Source organism: Balaenoptera musculus, chromosome 18 (assembly GCF_009873245.2).
Source record: "Balaenoptera musculus isolate JJ_BM4_2016_0621 chromosome 18, mBalMus1.pri.v3, whole genome shotgun sequence".
Taxonomy (NCBI): Eukaryota; Metazoa; Chordata; class Mammalia; order Artiodactyla; family Balaenopteridae; genus Balaenoptera; species Balaenoptera musculus.
The window spans coordinates 77492785-77511673 of record NC_045802.1 but is presented as its reverse complement, the minus strand read 5'-3'; the positions used below and the strand labels follow the sequence as shown (position 1 = coordinate 77511673).

The 18889-nt window shown below is 42.4% G+C and overlaps 1 protein-coding gene across 2 annotated transcripts in view; it reads left to right on the top strand.

The window, feature by feature from the left end:
• Positions 1–7119, top strand: part of ANKRD10 (ankyrin repeat domain 10) — a 33008-nt gene extending 25889 nt beyond the window's left edge. For both annotated transcript variants that reach the window (XM_036831985.1, XM_036831984.1), the window contains 2 exons: positions 2166–2255; positions 5490–7119. In XM_036831985.1, coding sequence (XP_036687880.1) covers positions 2166–2255; positions 5490–5965 — 566 coding nt within the window. In that variant the 3' untranslated portion in view covers positions 5966–7119. The remainder of the gene's footprint in view (positions 1–2165; positions 2256–5489) is intronic.
• Positions 7120–18889: the final 11770 nt, after the last annotated feature.

The following is an 18889-nucleotide window of genomic DNA, read 5'->3' as shown; positions in this document are numbered from 1 at the left end:
ATTTTATAGCTAGTCTGACCTGAGACGACTCCTCTCGTTACTCTTAATAGTTTTGCTTGCTTTCTGTGTGTGTGCCTTTTCCGGCTAGAGCCTGGGCACCATTCATCGATGGAACACTGCCAGGCACTGGGCTTGGGGAGTGAAGAGACACATTCCCTGCCTTCATGAAGCTGTTTCCTTGTTGCACTTTTGGGGGAGGAGGGGGGGTCCTCATGTCTCACCTGTCAGCTTTCTTTTTAAAACCTGCTTTTCAGAGATCTGAAATTGCCGCTGTAACCTAGATGTCACTTTCCCCAAGGAACACTGGCCCTGAATTCCAGAACAAAACCAGGCGTTGAGAGTATGGCTACATAAAGCTGTCTGCACTGTATCCCCAGTGAAGTCTGACCTTTTGTACGAGGACGTTTGTGGCTTTGCCCCGATAACCTGCACTGGTTCTCAGTAAACTGCCTGATCTGCCTCATCAAACATGGGCCTTGCTACTGCAGGCCCCTCATCTCTGCCGTGGCTGGCCGAGAACAACTGAAGGTTGTGAGGCTTTTGTCAACTGGTACCTGGAACGTCCCTCTCCCAGCCCCCCAACCCCCCATTTTCTAAGATGTCCTGTTTACCACTGACTTTTTGAAAGTACCTTGTTTCATAGCGAAGATGGAGCCTAGCCTGTCACTGATTTGGGGCCTGTGGAGGATTAAGAAAAGCTTCACAAAAGACTGAAGTCCTCAGTTTGTTGCCTGTGGCTTTAAATCACCTCTATTTGTAGGGTGCTTTTGGCTTCATACCTGTGCAGACTTTTTCTCAACTGCACAAATCACACGGCTCTGTTTCTGTTTCTTCCGTATACGGATCATTGAGAATTTGTGTTTCTCTTTTATTAAGACTTTTTTTCATTTAAAACCGTTTCAACAGTTTGGAGAATACTCTGGAACTGATATGCTCATTCCTACATTGAAAACGACTCGTGTGTGTCTAAAATTAGAAGTAATTGAAGCTGCCCAGTTCAGGTTTCTCTGTTTTTAAATGTTTATTTGAAAGAAATAACACTGAAAGTTGTTACTTATTTGTTGTATATACCCTCTGACCCAGAAATCATTCTAGTTTATCTTGGGAAAGAACCAGAAGTGTATGCAAAGGTGCATTTGTAGGGATGTTAGTTATGGTATATTCATGATAGGAAAGAAAAGGAGCCACCCACGCCGCAGAGGGGAGCTGGGTGGTGGGTGAACTGTAATCCAGCCATCCAGTGGGTTATTATTCAACTTGAAAGATCCTTTTGAATTTAGTTGATGGGATGCATGCATGCCATGGTAAATGAATAAAGGCGAGGCATGAAAGTGATTTTCTTCGGATGCAATTTTGTAAAACCGCGTGCTCCTTAAGACTGGAGAGCAAGCCATACGCTGCGTGCGAGTGGTTGCTCCCGAGAAGCAGGCTGCCCGGGGGTTGCAGGAGGTATTGCTGCACAGAGTGTGTGACCCCTGGAGGAGTGGCCACGTGTGCCATGAGCTGCTCTCCAGGATGCGGGAGCGGGCGTCTCATAAGAAAGGTGCGTGCGTAGCGTCCTTCCCAAATGTCTTGGAACCCAGACGTTCAGTGGGTGTTTCCAGTTGCGTTGCATCTTGGTGCAGGGGGCCAGAGCTGCTCTCGGGTGGTACCGGACAAACCTGTCTTGATCTTGGCTTTTACTTTATTTTCTGTTAATGAAATAAGTTAACTTTTTTTAAAATTTGAGGACCGTCTTAATGGTTTTTATGTTGTTCAAGAATTGTCATTTCTTTATGAAAAACAACTGAAGCAACATTTGGGGGCGTAACATAGAGTGTCCTGAATCTTTAAAACTATTTAGAAATGTCTCTGAGTTGTATAACTGCTTTACATTGTCCAAATAACAGCCCTAAATGAAAATTTATGCCGACAAGTAAATCTCAAGTAGGTATCTGAAATGCCATGACTTTTCACTGAAACTGCACATTTGAGGAATTGTCTTCTATTGGGGAAAGTAAGTTTTTCGGTAGTGTGCCAAGTCCATTAATGATCCGTAGATTGTAAAGTTATCTGACAGTTTTGGAGCGTCCAGTGCTCTGACAACAAGGAATGAGAAGCATCTGTGTTTAAAAGTCCTCTGCTTCGGTGTAGGGAACCTAAACTTGCCTTTGTTTTCTGTGCAGCTCAAAGCTCGGATGACCCCATGCCGCTCCTGAATGGCGAGGCGGAAGACGATGCTGACAGCATGCACGTCGATAGAGAGTTTGTAACAGGTGGGAGTGGACGGTTTCCTGTTAGCCGCAGCAGCGGTCCAATGGTCGAAGACACCAAACAGCAGGAGGGTGGTTCCGTTGGACCGAAAGAAATAGAAATCTATACTGTTTCAGCAATGCAGACCCCCTGCCGTTGCAAGAACCAGTATGCGTGTTATTTCTAACATGCGTTCGCTCAAGCAGTTTTTGCAGTTTGTCCAGTGTTTTAGAGAATGTTATGCTATAATTTGCATATCTTGGACAAGTTTGTAGCTCTAAGGAGAAGTGTTTTGGTGCATTTTATGGATATGAAATATATAAGTGCAATCTTCCTATTTTGATTTGAGGCTTTTGCTTAATGTGCCTTGTTTAATTTTAATGAGGTCTCACATTTTTCGTTTTCTGACATAGGACCTTGGGGTGACTATGCCAAACGGACATCTATTGCTAGTAATTTCGAAGCGATAAGCAGCAAAAGGAATGTCTGGCTGTAAACACTGAGAACTAGTAGATGTTGTGGTTTTGACTCGTAACCAGTCAGGCCACTGTGAAACCTCTAACTCAGCATTCCCGGTTGCTTTGGTTTGTGTGGCGCTCGCTCTGAATCTACTAAGATGCTGAGCACGGTGTCTCACAAAACACATTTTCTCACTAAAATTTTTAGTATATTAAAACAGTTGATAGTCATTTTTGGTTTTTAAAAGGTAAGGGCTTTGTTTCTTTTACTATTTAGAGTAAAGATTTAGCCATTTAGCTAATGCTTTTTTCTACCACTCTTTTATCTAGGTGACCATGAAAACATTTTAGCCATTCTTTTAAAGTGTTAATATATTTGGGAATAGATACTGGTTTTTTAAAAGTTTTATTATTATATCTGTATGCTAAATTCTTTACTGGGGATAAAAGGTTATATATTTTGTTTCCCAGAGGTACATGAAAAATTCATTTTTGTTCACTAAGATGAAAAGAAAGTGTGTACATCTTTCTGGAAGCTACAGAATTGTTACGGATGGAGTCACCATTTTGCCAAATACTTAAATGAAATGGGTAGATTTTCCAAGGGAAATTCTGATTGGATAATACATTTAAAGATCTTGGCTAAAGATAAATAACAGAACTCAAAGCTAGCTTTTTAAAAAATGGCATTGCTACATGCTTTTAAAAAGGCAGAAGTAATCACTCTTTAATCTTCAAACATTAATTCCCTCGGTTTTCAGGTTAAATTTAATGCCGCTCTTGAACCTAACGTTGAAAAGGCCATTGTTTAAACTCAACTCATCCCATGTAATAGGTGCCAAGTAAGCATTCCCCATGTTTTTCATCACTTCGTGTATAACACTGTCTGACTGAATAAACAAAAGGTATGAAATTGCTAGAGATTACTTGCAGTAGGTGGGCGAGGGGATGGGGTGGAGGAGGCGAGTCCTGGAAGGTACGTTGGAACACAGTGTACGGGCGGCCCTGGGCGGTCCTGTAGACCGTCGGCAGGTGCGGGGCTGGCCAAGCAGCGTTAGGTCTTAGCCAGTCTCTGGGAGGTTTGCTGCTTTCATGCTCAGTTTTACTAGATGTTCCATAATGACATGGGGTTACAACTAACCTTGATTTTGAGAATGCATAAGGGAGCTAATTTACTTTAGCTGGGCACCAGAGAAAAATGATACACACGCAGTGAACATTAAACAAAAACACATCAGTCTAGTTAACTCGGATTTCTGAGGCCCAGTCACCTAAAAACATAATTTCTATCTTTGTTAGTAGTAGTATAGTTGTCTTAATAACTGTCGAGGTCAACATCCTACTCACGAGTTTTATTACCCAGGAAAAGCTGTTTATTTTTGGGAAAAAAAATAAATATCTCCCTGGGAATAACTTGTTTCATTTTTAATTTTACCTCATGTTTAGTTCTTGAAACACTTGTTCTCCAGCCTTAAGTTTAACGAAATAGAAAATCTGTCGTTCAGTTTGAAAAGAAATAATCCATAATCCGCTGAAGAATTTACAGCGGCTGTTAAACTGTGTCACTTAAACTGCCAGAAAATTGATGATTAATAGAATGTTTCGAAGATGTTTTTGTTCATTGAACAAGATGGGATTTTTTTTGTCATCAGAAAGATTGTCAGGACACACAGAAACCTATGTCCGGGTGCCAGTCGGGGGTCATAGTGTGCGGGGTGTTAGGGTCATGGGACACACACCTACGTGTCCTCATTCTAGAGGTTACAGAGTCAGTGCTTCTGTATTTAATGTCACACTTTACTTGAATAGTGCAGAACATTGGGGTAAATTTTAACATCATTAAGCACGTCATAATTTTAGATCATTCTCTGTACTGTTCAGTGAATTCCTGTGAACGTGAATATTAATCCTTGAGTTTCACTATACAGAAAATACCTTGTAATTGCCTATTCCCATGTGTCCAAACGTTTTGTGATTGACATTTTTTTCCCATAAGACATCTCCCTCTTAACAGATGTCTATATGTGCAGATTATGGTTTTTGAAAGTGGAAGCTTGGAGATCGTAGTCACTGTAATTGCTGAACTCAGAAGAAGCTCTTCAGAACTGTGCTCTTGGCCCAGGACTGTATGCATGGAATCATTAGGATTCACGGCCCTTCCTGCAGTCGGCCAGCGCTGCCCTGTGGCGCTCTGCAGAAGCGCTGTGTCATGCGAGTGTTGCTGAGGAGAACGCTCCCTGTTCCTCTGCCTGTGTGCGTGTCCCGGGCTTGGAGGAAGCGCTCTGCGGAGCCTCCCGTGGCGCTGTCAGACTTTGTCCCGGGAGCCTCCTTAATTCACGTGCTTCATCAACTGCTTTTCCTGTTTTTTTAAATTTCTTAAAAGCTGGAGAAGTTTTTGGTTTATTTTAGCCCTTTGTGGGAACACGTTCAGTTCTGATGGACTGTTTCACAGCTGATGATTTTTAAAACTGCTTTCCAAAGTAGTCTTAAACTGAGAACAGTTCAGTGCTGTTGGTATTTTTCATGCAGTATGTTTGTCAGCTGAAGTTCTTTCATTTGGTTCCCCAACACTAATGAAATTTATAAACGTTTCCTATCTTACCAGGCAAATGCTTCTGTTGTGTTTTACTTTTAAATCACTTATGCACCGTTTTTTGCCTTGCCTTGCAAGAGGAACTGGTTTGTTTAAAGAAAGGAAACTAAATAAATCCTTTAAAACAGTAACAGGAATGAAGCATTTTATACTGTCTCCTCCCCTCTGGTTCTGAATTTTGGTGACAGGTGTATTTCTTAATGCAGATACGAAAAACAGTAGCTCCGTATCGAATACACTGACAAATGGATGTCTCATCAATGGACATTTGGACTTCCCCTCCACGACACAGCTCAGTGGGATGGAGAGCAGGAGTGGCCAGTGCTTAACAGGACCTAATGGAATTGGCGGTGGACTAGTTCCAGGACCGCCGTTTCCGAGCAGCCAGGGTTCTCCCTGTGTTAATGGGACTGAGGAGCCAGAAAAGGGCACGAGCGTTAACCCCGAGATGTGCGGCTCTCTGCACCTGAACGGGAGTCCGAGTAGCTGCGTAGCCAGCAGGCCTTCCTGGGCGGAAGACATCGGGGAGAACCTGCACTACGGACACTACCACGGGTTTGGGGACACTGCCGAAAGCATCCCTGAGCTGAACAGCGTGATAGAGCACTCCAACTCCGTGAAGGTGGAGGAGGGGTACGACAGCGCCGTCCTGGGCACCATGCACCTGTTCCACGGCTCTTAGGGCCGAGGCCGCCTCCTGGACACATCAGGCCTCCTGCTAACCAACTCCGAATACTAGTGTAGCATCACCCTGAAGGAATGCCACGACTTGTACTATTTTTTTATACTTCAGCTTTCTGAAAAAGTGCACTCTTATTTGGCAGGTTCTCGTTGAGTCCTAGCATGAGTACAAGTAGGCTCATTTAGCGCACAGGTGTCTCTCCGTGGGACAGTGGGCCTCTTTCAGGATGCACTTTTGAAATTTAATTTTTCTGCTGCCAATCTCAATATTTTCTTTTGAATACCATCACCATAGATTGCCATTTTTCCTTCCGTCAAATTAAATTGTATCTGATCAGGATAAATTGCAGACAGTAAATGAGGTGTCTGGTAATTTACCCCTTTGCACACGGGCATCATTTTGAAGAGCTTGCTTTTACTCTTTCCAGTAGAATTTTTGACAAAAGACAACTCTTTCCCTATGCAAGGTACAGCCTTACAAAGATTTCTTGCAGTGATTTGTATGAAGAAAAGAACGTTTGTCTTTTTCAAAGTCTTTTCATTGAAACTTTGCTACGTGCCGTGTGGTGAAGGTCTTACTTGTAGACACACGTATTGGTTTGGGGACATGAGTGGTCCCTTCTTTAATGGTGTAGCTCACTGCCCTGGATTTCACTGAAAGCACCTGCAGCCTGGGACTGACTTCTGATTTGATGTGTTTTTATGCCACATTTCCTACTTGGACTCTAGGATTTTTACCACAGATAATGGTTTCCCTTATATGTAGTGGAAGTTACTCTTTGTAGGGACTGTCAGGTCAAAATATTTAACTGACTCTTTTGACTTATATTTTCTTTTTTCCTTGTTTTTGTTTTTTGGGGTTTTCTGCTTTAAAATATATACCACTATGTATATCCATTTAACTGAGGGACTTTTGAATCTCTCTTAATAAAGCTGCATTAAGTTTATGGTTTTATAGAAATTAGCTTTTGTTTAGGCAACTAGTGGTTACACTGTGCAGATATTGTCATGAATTTTTACTTTTCTGATTTTTGTAATAAAAATTGGTGAAGATAGAGGATGTGTCAGATGAACAAAACCAATGTTCTCAGAGTGTTACTAACATTTTGTTTTTAAATTGTCCTTTACACATGGAATAAACAAACGCTCACACCCGCTGTGTCTCTGGGTATGCTTCCCTGTGTGAGGGTGGTCCGTGGGAGGAACTGGAGGCGTAGACTTCTACTGCTGCCTTTCATTTTGCTTGTAAGATTCCATTTACTCTTCTCATCCTCCCGTGTAGTCCTTTTCACCGCTTTTGGTTTGTTCACATGCTCTAATTTTATGAACACATTGTCTCACTGGATCTCTCTTGGGGGTAGGGGGAGGTATAAAGTGCTGTCAGCTAACAGTATTATCCCTGCATGCTTATTTTCATAAAAGACCACAACCATAGTTTCCTAAACTTCTTTGGGCCAGCAAGTATTAATAAATGTAAGCCTTTTAAGTATATAAATTATAGTTAATAACGGCAACAGAATAGCCATTCTGGCATGCCTAGTATATTATTTAAAACGTTTATTTTTGTACATTATGGAAAAACCTACTAGACCAAATGAAGGAGCACACGAGCCTTTGGAAGTGTCACAAAAATTACTCTGTGCTGAGAGCAGAAGTCAGAACATCTGCCGTGTCACCTCCGCCTTCTCCCGTGCAGGGTCAGTCATCACGCCCGGACGCAGGTGACCCCGGAAACCTTTTTAAGGGACTGATCATGAAGCCACCCAAGTGGCTGAGTTTGAAGACAGGAAACCTAATGCCGTTCCCTCATTCCCTGCGTGGGCTATATTTGAAAGTATCTCAAAGACTTCATGGTGAACTAACATTTGCTGGAAAACATTAAATGAATCTCTTAAAATACGCTTAAGATCAGAACATTTGGTTAGTCATGGAATTGGGGAGAATATGACTGCTTCTTGGGGATAAGAATATTGCATAGAATCTATACTTTGGCAGCCTCCACACTTCAGTGGGTGGGTGATACATTGTGGTTCAAAGTTACTGACATAACTTAGAAAATACATAAGAAGCTTAGAAATACATAAGAAATACATAAGAAATACATAAGAAGAAATACATAAGAAGATTGTTATGTTGGAATTCTATCTTGCCTGGAATTTGCTTCAGAATAATGTAGGACTAGAGAGTGAATGGGACAAAACTAAAACAAGATCTGGGCTGAGCTGACACCAACACTGGGTACACGAAGGTTCGTTATTCTGTCTACTTCATATAAAATTGGGGAAGAATTTTTTAAATTAGGACTTTAAGAAGAAAACAAATGTTCTAATACTTTAAAAAATTGCGGACATCATTTTCACATTGACCAAGAATAAGCTCAAATTTTGCTCTGCTCAACTCAGCAAAATTCAGTTCATGCTGAACTCTCACAGTAGTTCACTGGTTCTTAACATTTGGTCTGAAGAGCCTTTTAGGTGCTTGTATTAAATACTAGTGGCAAGCAGTTGGAAAATGAAATAAGTCCATTTACAGTAACATCAAAACCATAAAATACGTAGGAATGTGTCTTAAAAGGTGTTCTAGACCTCTACACTGAAAACTATAAAACACTTGTGAGAGAAAGGTCTCTCTAAATGTTTGTGTGCAAGTATGTAGTAATTGAGAAAGGAGAGGTATTTTAATAGCCTTTGCAGTTGATCATGGGTATTGGATACAAAATCAAAACTCTACAGAGGTAGTTTCTACAGCAATGGTTTCATAAAGGTTTGCTGCAATGTTGAATCAGAAACCATGTGGATGAATTTCTTGTACTCAGTTACATTAAATCTGTTTATCTTGTACTTTGAATGGACGGCTAATCCATGCATGATTTTATAACATCATGCCTTAGCTATTTGGAAAATATTCTTTTTTTTTAATCTTCCTTTTTTTTTTTTTTTTTTTTTGGCTGCACCACACGGCCAGTGGGATCTTAGTTCCCCGACCGGGGATCAAACCCGTGCCCCCTGCAGTGGAAGCACGGAGTCCTAACCACTGGACCGCCAGGGAATTCCTGGAAAATATTCTTTAACTGAGGTCCGAAGATCTTCCAGATGTTGAAACATTTCATTTAATATTTAGAAAAACTCACTAATAACACTAACATATCAAAGTCAGAAGCCGACTTCATCATTCGCCACAGATACTGTCATTTGTTTTCCTTGAAGTGGCAGGCTCACTTGGTTAATTTTTTTTTAATCACATCTGCCAAACATAAAAAGTCTCATAAAGTCTTAGTAACCATTGTTTGTCAATCATTTTTCAAATAAAAATGATGTTTCTAGAAAGAAAGCAACTGGTTACGTTGTAACACAACCAGCCAGGCAAGTGCTTTTCCTGGAGGCAATGTTGTACTTTGTTCCACAGGCTTTCCATTTCATCACACAGGACATGTACTCAGTGGTTGAGATGTAATATGTATTTTTTGCTTCATCAAGGACATTTTTAAGTGAAATTGGCCTTTTTTAACTGCACAGCAGTGAGGAACATAATGGTAATCAGGACAGTCGTTGCTAAGGCTTTCACCATTGCTTTTGAGCCACAGTGCAAATGTCAACACAGGAGAAAGCAAATCACATCTTGGTAACATAGCTGTGACCTTTTGGGTCCCTGAAATGGTCCCAGGGTCCCAGGGAGTCTGCTCATCCCAGTTTGAGAACTGCTGGATCAACTGTGCTTTAGCGTTTGGGCCGATGAGACCTCAGCAACTAAGGGATAAATGCTGGGATCTAGACAGCGTTCTTTGAATTGCTCTTTAGGCCTTTCTGTAGATTGAATGTTTTAAACTGAGAGCAACAGAGAATGGAGGAAGACTAATTGGAGACAGAAACCTTTCTGAAGAGTTTTCCTGAAAAGAGGAACCAAGAAGTAGTCTGTAGGGAGAAGGGGACGTGACATCAAGAGAGGGTTTGAAGATGGAAGATACAGGAGGGAAGCCTGGAGGCACAGGTGAGGACGTGAGAAGGGGTGGGTCCCCTGATTGCTCCCGTTTCTGGTGAATTGTGAGCCCCCAGCTTGGGCAGGTGGTTTCCAAGAGACAATGGCATCCCAACCTGTGGCTGCAGCCATAGGCGATCCTGGGCAGAAGGGCCGAGTTGACTTTGGGCTGAACCGCGTTACAGTTCAGCTGAGCCAGCTGGACACAGCAGCGGTTGGAGTGGCTGGGATTTAAGCTGAGGAGGGGAGGGCAGGGGCGGGGGGAGCAGTTCTGATGGAGGTGATGGCGTCGGCTACTCGGGCATCGCGGGGACAAGACTGTACAGTCACTGTGAACAGTGAAACAGCCCGAGCGGAGTGAAGGGCCAGGGTGAGCCAGGCAGCAAACCCGCGGGGGAGGAGGGACAGGCTCCGGATGGGGGCGTAAGTGCAGCCAGTGGGGGGGGGATTGCCGGTGCTGGCTGATGAGGGGGTGAAACTGGGCCAGGCCGCCCCCCAGGCCGGGTGGGGCCTTTCATTTTCTAACAATAATGTCAATATGAAAAAATTTTTTACATAAGTTTGTCTCATATCCAGTCATCTTGCTGAATGTTCCTAGTCTAATACATTTTTGGTTAAGGATTTTAAATTTTGTAGTCATATCTTATACCATACATAAAAATTAACTCAAAATGGATTACAGACTTAAATGTAAGATCTGAAACCATAAAACTAGAAGAAAACATGGAGAAAAACTTCTTGACATTGGTCTCAGCAGTGATTTCTCGGATATGACACTAAAGGCGCAGGCACAAAAGCAAAAACAGACGAGGGTCACCGCATCTGACTAAAAATCTACACATCTACTGAAACAACCAACCAAGTGAAAAGACAACCTATGGAATGGGAGAAAATACTGGCAAACCACTCATCTGATACGGGGTTAATTTCCAAAATATGTCAGGAACTCCTTCAACTCAATAGCAAAAAACCAAATAACCTGATTTTAAAATGGGCAAAGGAAGAGGATTCAAGATGGCAGAAGAGTAAGACGTGGAGCTCACCTTCCTCCCCACAAATACATCAGAAATACATCTACATGTGGAACAACCCCTACAGAACACCTACTGAATGCTGGCAGAAGACCTCAGACCTCCCAAAAGGCAGGAAACTCCCCCACGTACCTGGGGAGGGCAAAAGAAGAAAGAAACAACAGAGACAAAAGAATAGGGACGGGACCTGCACCGGTGGGAGGGAGCCGTGAAGGAGGAAAGGTTTCCACACACTAGGAGCCCCCTCGCGGGCGGAGACTGCGGGGGGCGGAGGGGGGAGCTTCGGAGCCACGGAGGAGAGCGCAGCCACAGGGGTGCGGAGGGCAACGCGGAGAGATTCCCGCACGGAGGCTCGGCGCCGAGCAGCACTCACCAGCCCGAGAGGCTTGTCTGCTCAGCCGCCGGGGCGGGCGGGGCTGGGAGCTGAGGCTCGGGCTGCGGTCGGATCGCAGGGAGAGGACTGGGGTTGGCGGCGTGAACACAGCCTGAAGGGGCTAGTGCGCCACGGCGAGCCGGGAGGGAGTCCGGGAAAAGTCTGCAGCTGCCGAAGAGGCAGGAGACTTTTTCTTACCTCTCTGTTTCCTGGTGCGCGAGGAGAGGGGATTCAGAGCGCCGCCTAAACGAGCTCCAGAGACGGGCGCGAGCCGCGGCCATCAGCGCGGACCTCACAGCAACAGGGGCGCAGAGGAAAAACCGGAGAGATTCCCGCACGGAGAATCGGCGCCGAGCAGCACTCAGCCGCCCGGGAGGCTTGTCTGCTCCCCCGCCGGGGCGGGCGGGGCTGGGAGCTGAGGCTCGGGCTGCGGTCGGATCGCAGGGAGAGGACTGGGGTTGGCGGCGTGAACACAGCCTGAAGGGGTTGGCGCACCACAGCTGGCTGGGAGGGAGACCGGGAAAAAGTCTGCAGCTGCCGAAGAGGCAAGAGACATTTTCTTGCCTCTTTGTTTCCTGGTGCGCGAGGAGAGGGGATTCAGAGCGCCGCCTAAACGAGCTCCAGAGACGGGCGCGAGCCGCGGCCATTAGCACGGACCCCAGAGACGGGCATGAGACGCTGAGGCTGCTGCTGCCGCCACCAAGAAGCCTGTGTGCGAGCACAGCTCACTCTCCACACCGCCCCTCCCGGGAGCCTGTGCAGCCCGCCACTGCCAGGGTCCCGTGATCCGGGGACAACTTCCCCGGGAGAACGCACGGCGCGCCTCGGGCTGCTGCAACGTCACGACGCCTCTGACGCCGCAGGCTCGCCCCGCCTCCTCCGTACCGCTCCCTCCCCCCGCCTGAGTGAGCCAGAGCCCCCGAAGCAGCGGCTCCTTTAACCCCGTCCTGTCTGGGCGGGGAACAGACGCCCTCAGGCGACCTACACGCAGAGGCGGGTCCACATCCAAAGCTGATCCCCAGGAGCTGTGCGAACAAAGAAGAGAAAGGGAAATCTCTCCCAGCAGCCTCAGGAGCAGCGGATTAAGGCTCCACCATCAACTTGATGTGCCTGCATCTGTGGAATACCTGAATAGACAACGAATCCTCCCAAATTCAGGAGGTGGACTTTCGGAGCAAAGATATACATATTGTTTTCCCTTTTTCTCTTTTTGTGAGTGTGTGTGTGTGTGCTTCTGTGTGTGATTTTGTCTGTATAGCTTTGCTTTTACCATTTGTCCTAGGATTCTGTCTGTCTGGTTTTTATTTTTGGTTTTTTTATTTTTTATTTTTTTTAGTATAGTTTTCAGAGCTTGTTATCATTGGTGCATTTGTTTTTTGGTTTGGTTGCTCTCTTCTTTCTTTCTTTCTTTTTTTTATTTTTAATTTTTTTAAATAATTATTTTTTATTTTAATAACTTAATTTTATTTTATTTCATTTCATTTTATTTTATTTTATCCCTTTCTTTCTTTCTTTCTTTCGTTTCTTTCTTTGTTTCTTTCCCTTCCTCCCTTCCTTCTTTTCTTTCTTCCTTTCTTCCTTTCTTCCTTCCTTCCTTTCTTTCTTTCTTTCCTTTCTTTCCTTCCTTCCTTTCTTTCTTTCTTTATTTCTTTCCTTCCTTTCCTTCCTTTCCTTCCTTTCTCCCTTTTATTCTGAGCCGTGTGACTAACAGGCTCTTGGTGCTCCGGCCAGGCATCAGGGCTGTGCCTCTGAGGTGGGAGAGCCAAGTTCAGGACATTGGTCCACCAGAGACCTCCCAGCTCCACGTAATATCAAACGGTGAAAATCTCCCAGAGATCTCCGTCTCAATGCCAAGACCCAGCTCTACTCAATGACCAGCAAGCTACAGTGCTGGACACCCTATGCCAAACAACTAGCAAGACAGGATCACAACCCCACCCATTAACAGAGAGGCTGCCTAAAATCATAATAAGGCCACAGACACCCCAAAACACACCACCAGACGTGGACCTGTCCATCAGAAAGAAAAGATCCAGCCTCATCCACCAGAACACAGGCACTAGTCCCCTCCACCAGGAAGCCTACACAACCCACTGAACCAACCTTAGCCACTTGGAGCAGACATCAAAAACAATGGGAACTACGAACCTGCAGCCTGTGAAAAGGAGACCCCAAACACAGTAAGTTAAGCAACATGAGAAGACAGAGAAACACACAGCAGATGAAGGAGCAAGGTAAAAACCCAACAGACCTAACAAATGAAGAGGAAATAGGCAGTCTACCTGAAAAAGAATTCAGAATAATGATAGTAAAGAAGATGCAAAATCTTGGAAATAGAATGGAGAAAATACAAGAAAAATTTAACAAGGACCTAGAAGAACTAAAAAGCAAACAAACAAATGATGAACAACACAATAAATGAAATTAAAAATTCTCTAGAAGGAATCAGTAGCAGAATAACTGAGGCAGAAGAACGGATAAGTGACCTGGAAGATAAAATAGTGGAAATAACTACTGCAGAGCAGAATAAAGAAAAAAGAATGAAAAGAATTGAGGACAGTCTCAGAGACCCCTGGGACAACATTAAATGCACCAACATTCGAATTATAGGGGTCCCAGAGGAAGAAGAGAAAAAGAAAGGGACTGAGAAAATATTTGAAGAGATTATAGTTGAAAACTTCCCTAATATGGGAAAGGAAATAGTTAATCAAGTTCAGGAAGCACAGAGAGTCCCATACAGGATAAATCCAAGGAGAAACACACCAAGACACATATTAATCAAACTATCAAAAATTAAATACAAAGAAAAAATATTAAAAGCAGCAAGGGAAAAACAACAAATAACATACAAGGGAATCCCCATAAGGTTAACAGCTGATCTTTCAGCAGAAACTCTGCAAGCTAGAAGGGAGTGGCAGGACATATTTAAAGTGATGAAAGGGAAAAACCTACAACCAAGATTACCCTACACAGCAAGGATCTCATTCACATTCAACGGAGAAATTAAAACCTTTACAGACAAGCAAAAGTTAAGAGAATTCAGCACCACCAAACCAGCTTTACAACAAATGCTAAAGGAACTTCTCTAGGCAGGAAACACAAGAGAGGGAAAAGACCTATGATAACAAACCCAAAACAATTAAGAAAATGGTAATAGGAACATACATATCAATAATTACCTTAAATGTAAATATATTAAATGCTCCAACCAAAAGACATAGACTGGCTGAATGGATACAAAAACAAGACCCATATATATGCTGTCTACAAGAGACCCACTTCAGACCTACGGACACATACACACTGAAAGTGAGGGGATGGAAAAAGATATTCCATGCAAATGGAAATCAAAAGAAAGCTGGAGTAGCAATTCTCATATCAGACAAAATAGACTTTAAAACACAGACTATTACAAGAGACAAAAAGGACACTACATAATGATCAATCCAAGAAGAAGATATAACAATTGTAAATATTTATGCACCCAACATAGGAGCACCTCAATACATAAGGCAAATACTAACAGCCATAAATGGGGAAATCGACAGTAACACAAGAATAGTAGGGGACTTTAACACCCCACTTTCACCAATGGACAGATCATCCAAAATGAAAATAAATAAGGAAACACAAGCTTTAAATGACACATTAAACAAAATGGACTTAATTGATATTGATAGGACATTCTATCCAAAAACAACAGAATACACTTTCTTCTCAAGTGCTCATGGAACATTCTCGAGGATAGATCATATCTTGGGTCACAAATCAAGCCTTGGTAAATTAAAGAAAATTGAAATCATATCAAGTATTTTTTCTGACCACAATGCTATGAGACTAGATATCAACTACAGGAAAAAAACTGTAAAAGATACAAACACATGGAGGCTAAACAATATGCTACTAAATAACCAAGAGATCACTGAAGAAATCAAAGAGGAAATCAAAAAATACCTAGAGACAAATGGCAATGAAAACACGATGACCCAAAACCTATGGGATGCAGCAAAAGCAGTTCTAAGAGGGAAGTTTACAGCAGTACAATCCTACCTCAAGAAACAAGAAACATCTCAAATAAACAACCTAACCTCTAAAGCAATTAGAGAAAGAAGAACAAAAAAACACCTAAGTTAGCATAAGGAAAGAAATCATAAAGATCAGATCAGAAATAAATGAAAAAGAAATGAAGGAAACAATAGCTAAGATCAATAAAACTAAAAGCTGTTTCTTTGAGAAGATAAACCAAAATGATAAACCATTAGCCAGACTCATCAAGAAAAAAAGGGAGAAGACTCAAATCAATAGAATTAGAAATGAAAAAGAAGTAACAACTGACACTGCAGAAATACAAAGGACGATGAGAGATTACAAGCAGCTCATGCAGCTCAATAACCAAAAAATAACAAAAAAATAACAAAAAAACAACCCAACCTCAAAATGGGCAGAAGACCAAAATAGACATTTCTCCAGAGAAGATATACAGATTGCTAACAAACACATGAAAGGATACTCAACATCACTAATCATTAGAGAAATGCAAATCAAAACTACAATGAGGTATCACCTCACACCGGTCAGAAGGGCCATCATCAAAAAATCTACAAACAATAAATGCTGGAGAGGGTGTGGAGAAAAGGGAACCCTCTTGCACTGTTGGTGGGAATGTAAATTCATACAGCCACTATGGAGAACAGTATGGAGGTTCCTTAAAAAACCAAAAATAGAACTACCATACGACCCAGCAATCCCACTACTGAGCATATACCCTGAGAAAACCATAATTCAAAAAGAGTCATGTACCACAATGTTCATTGCAGCTCTATTTACAATAGCCAGGACATGGAAGCAACCTAAGTGTCCATCGACAGATGAATGGATAAAGAAGATGTGGCACATATATACGATGGAGTATTACTCAGCTATAAAAAGAAACGAAATTGAGTTATTTGTAGTGAGGTGGATGGACCTAGAGTCTGTCATACAGAGTGAAGTGTCAGAAAGAAAAAAACAAATACCGTATGCTAACACATATATATGGAATCTAAAAAAAAAAAAAAGAAAAAGAAAAAATGGTCATGAGGAACCTAGGGGCAAGATAGGAATAAAGACGCAGACCTACTAGAGAATGGACTTGAGGACATGGGGAGGGGGAAGGGTAAGCTGGGACAAAGTGAGAGAGTGGCATGGACATATAAACACTACCAAATGTAAAATAGACAGCTAGTGGGAAGCAGTCACATAGCATAGGGAGATCAGCTCGGTGCTTTGTGACCACCTGGAGGGGTGGGATAGGGAGGGTGGGAGGGAGGGAGATGCAAGAGGGAAGAGATATGGGGAGATATGTATATGTATAGCTGATTCACTTTGTTATAAAGCAGAAACTAACACACCATTGTAAAGCAATTATACTCCAATAAAGACGTTTAAAAAAAACAATTAAAAAAGCCTATACATTTCTAAAAAAATAAATAAATAAAAATAAAATAAAACAAGCAAATGATAATGGCCATGTGGAATGTGGGTACAAATAATGTGAACAATGCAATATTTACTTTCTGAGATTAGATTTAGAAGTGCCTTTCTGGTGTGCATATAAGAGTGAGCTGAAAGTAGCAACACATAAAAATAACCTATCAGGACTGCTTTCTGCTTGTCTCACATTATACAAAAGAGAATTGGTTTTTCTCATTTTGTATTACATATATAGATGCATTCTAAAAATGGGACTTTGTGAGTGAGCCCATAATTTTGTTGTTGATAATTTGTTGATAATATACATTATACTCTGTGTACATGTAGAATAGAGATAGGGAATCTAATCACAGGAAAAAATGTACAAATATTTTAGGTAAATTTTATTTGCATCTCTCTCTCCATTTTATTTGGGTTGCTCTTGTAGATACCACAGCACTGTCACACTGTTTACTTGTATCCACTGTGAGTCTAAAAACTCCTTGACTTTGCATCCCCAGAACTTACCATGCTTGAAAAGTTGTTTTCAAATTAAATCGTAAATAAATTTTAAATGAAAAAAAATAAAATAAAATAAAATGGGCAAAGGATCTGAATAGACTTTTCTCCAAGGAAAACATACTAATGGCCAACAGGTACGTGAAAAGGTGCTCGATATATATATATTTTTTTTTTTTTGCTAATCATCAGGGAAATGCAAATCAAAACTATAATAAGACACCACCTCACATTGTTGGGATGAGTATTTTTGTTAGTATTTTTTTTAAGTGTTGGCAAGTTTGTGGAGAAATTGGAACCCTTGTACTCTGTTGGTGGGAATGTAAAATGGTGCAGCCACTATGGAAAACAGTGTAGGGCTTCCTCAAAAACTTAAAAATAGAGCTACTGTACAATCCAGCAATCTCACTTCTGGATATATATTCCAAAAAAATTGAAATGAGTATCTCAGAGAGCTGTCTGCAGTCCGATCGATGTTCACTGCAGCACTATTTACAAGAGCCAAGGTATGGCAACAACCAAGTGTCCATTGACAAATGAATGGAAAAAGAAAATGTAGCATATACATGCAATGGAATATTATTCAGCCTTGCAAAAGAAGGAACTCCTACCATTGGCAGCAATGTGGATGGACCTGGAGGTGGTTATGCTGAGTGAGATAAGCCCGCCACCGGACAAGAGCCACATGTTCCTCTGCTGAGAGGCACCTGAAATAGACACAGACAAGCAGACAACAGAACAGTGGTTATGGGGGAGGGGGCAGGGCCGCCATGGGTGTAAAGTTACAGTTACACCAGATGAGTAGTTCCAGAGATCTGCTGTACAGTATGTGCTGAAAGGTAACAAGAAGGTATTGTGGGGCTTCCCTGGTGTCTCAGTTGTTAAGAATCCGCCTGCCAATGCAGGGGACACGGGTTTGAGCCTTGGTCTGAGAAGATCCCACATGCCACGGAGCAACTAAGCCCATGTGCCACAACTACTGAGCCCACGTGCCACAACTACGGAGCCTGCGCTCTAGAGACCACAAGCCACAACTACTGAGCCCACGTGCCACAACTACTGAAGCCCGCGTGCCTAGAGCCCGTGCTCTGCAACAAGAGAAGCCACCGCAATGAGGAGCCCACGCACTGCCACAAAGAGTAGCCCCTGCTCGCCACAATTAGAGAAAGCCCCCGCGCAGCAATGAAGACTCAACACAGCCAAAAATAAACAAATAAATTTATTAAAACAATAATAAAATAAAATAAAATTCAGCACTTCCATCTTTAAAAAAAAAAAAAAAGGTATTGTGCACTTAAAACTCTGCAAGGAGGGTAGCTCCCCTGTTAAATGTCATCACCACAAAAAACACAAAACTGAGACACGGAAACTTTCCAAGGCGATGGATGTGTTCATTTACTTGGCTGTGGTGATGGTGACAGGAGTCTATACATATGTCCAAGCTCCCAAATTATATACATTAATATGTCCAGTTTTTTATATACCAATTATACCTCAATAAATCTGGTAAAAATAAAGTTAATTTTTAGCCATTATTTAAAAATGAGAGTAATGATAGTTTGTCTTATCTTTGGCA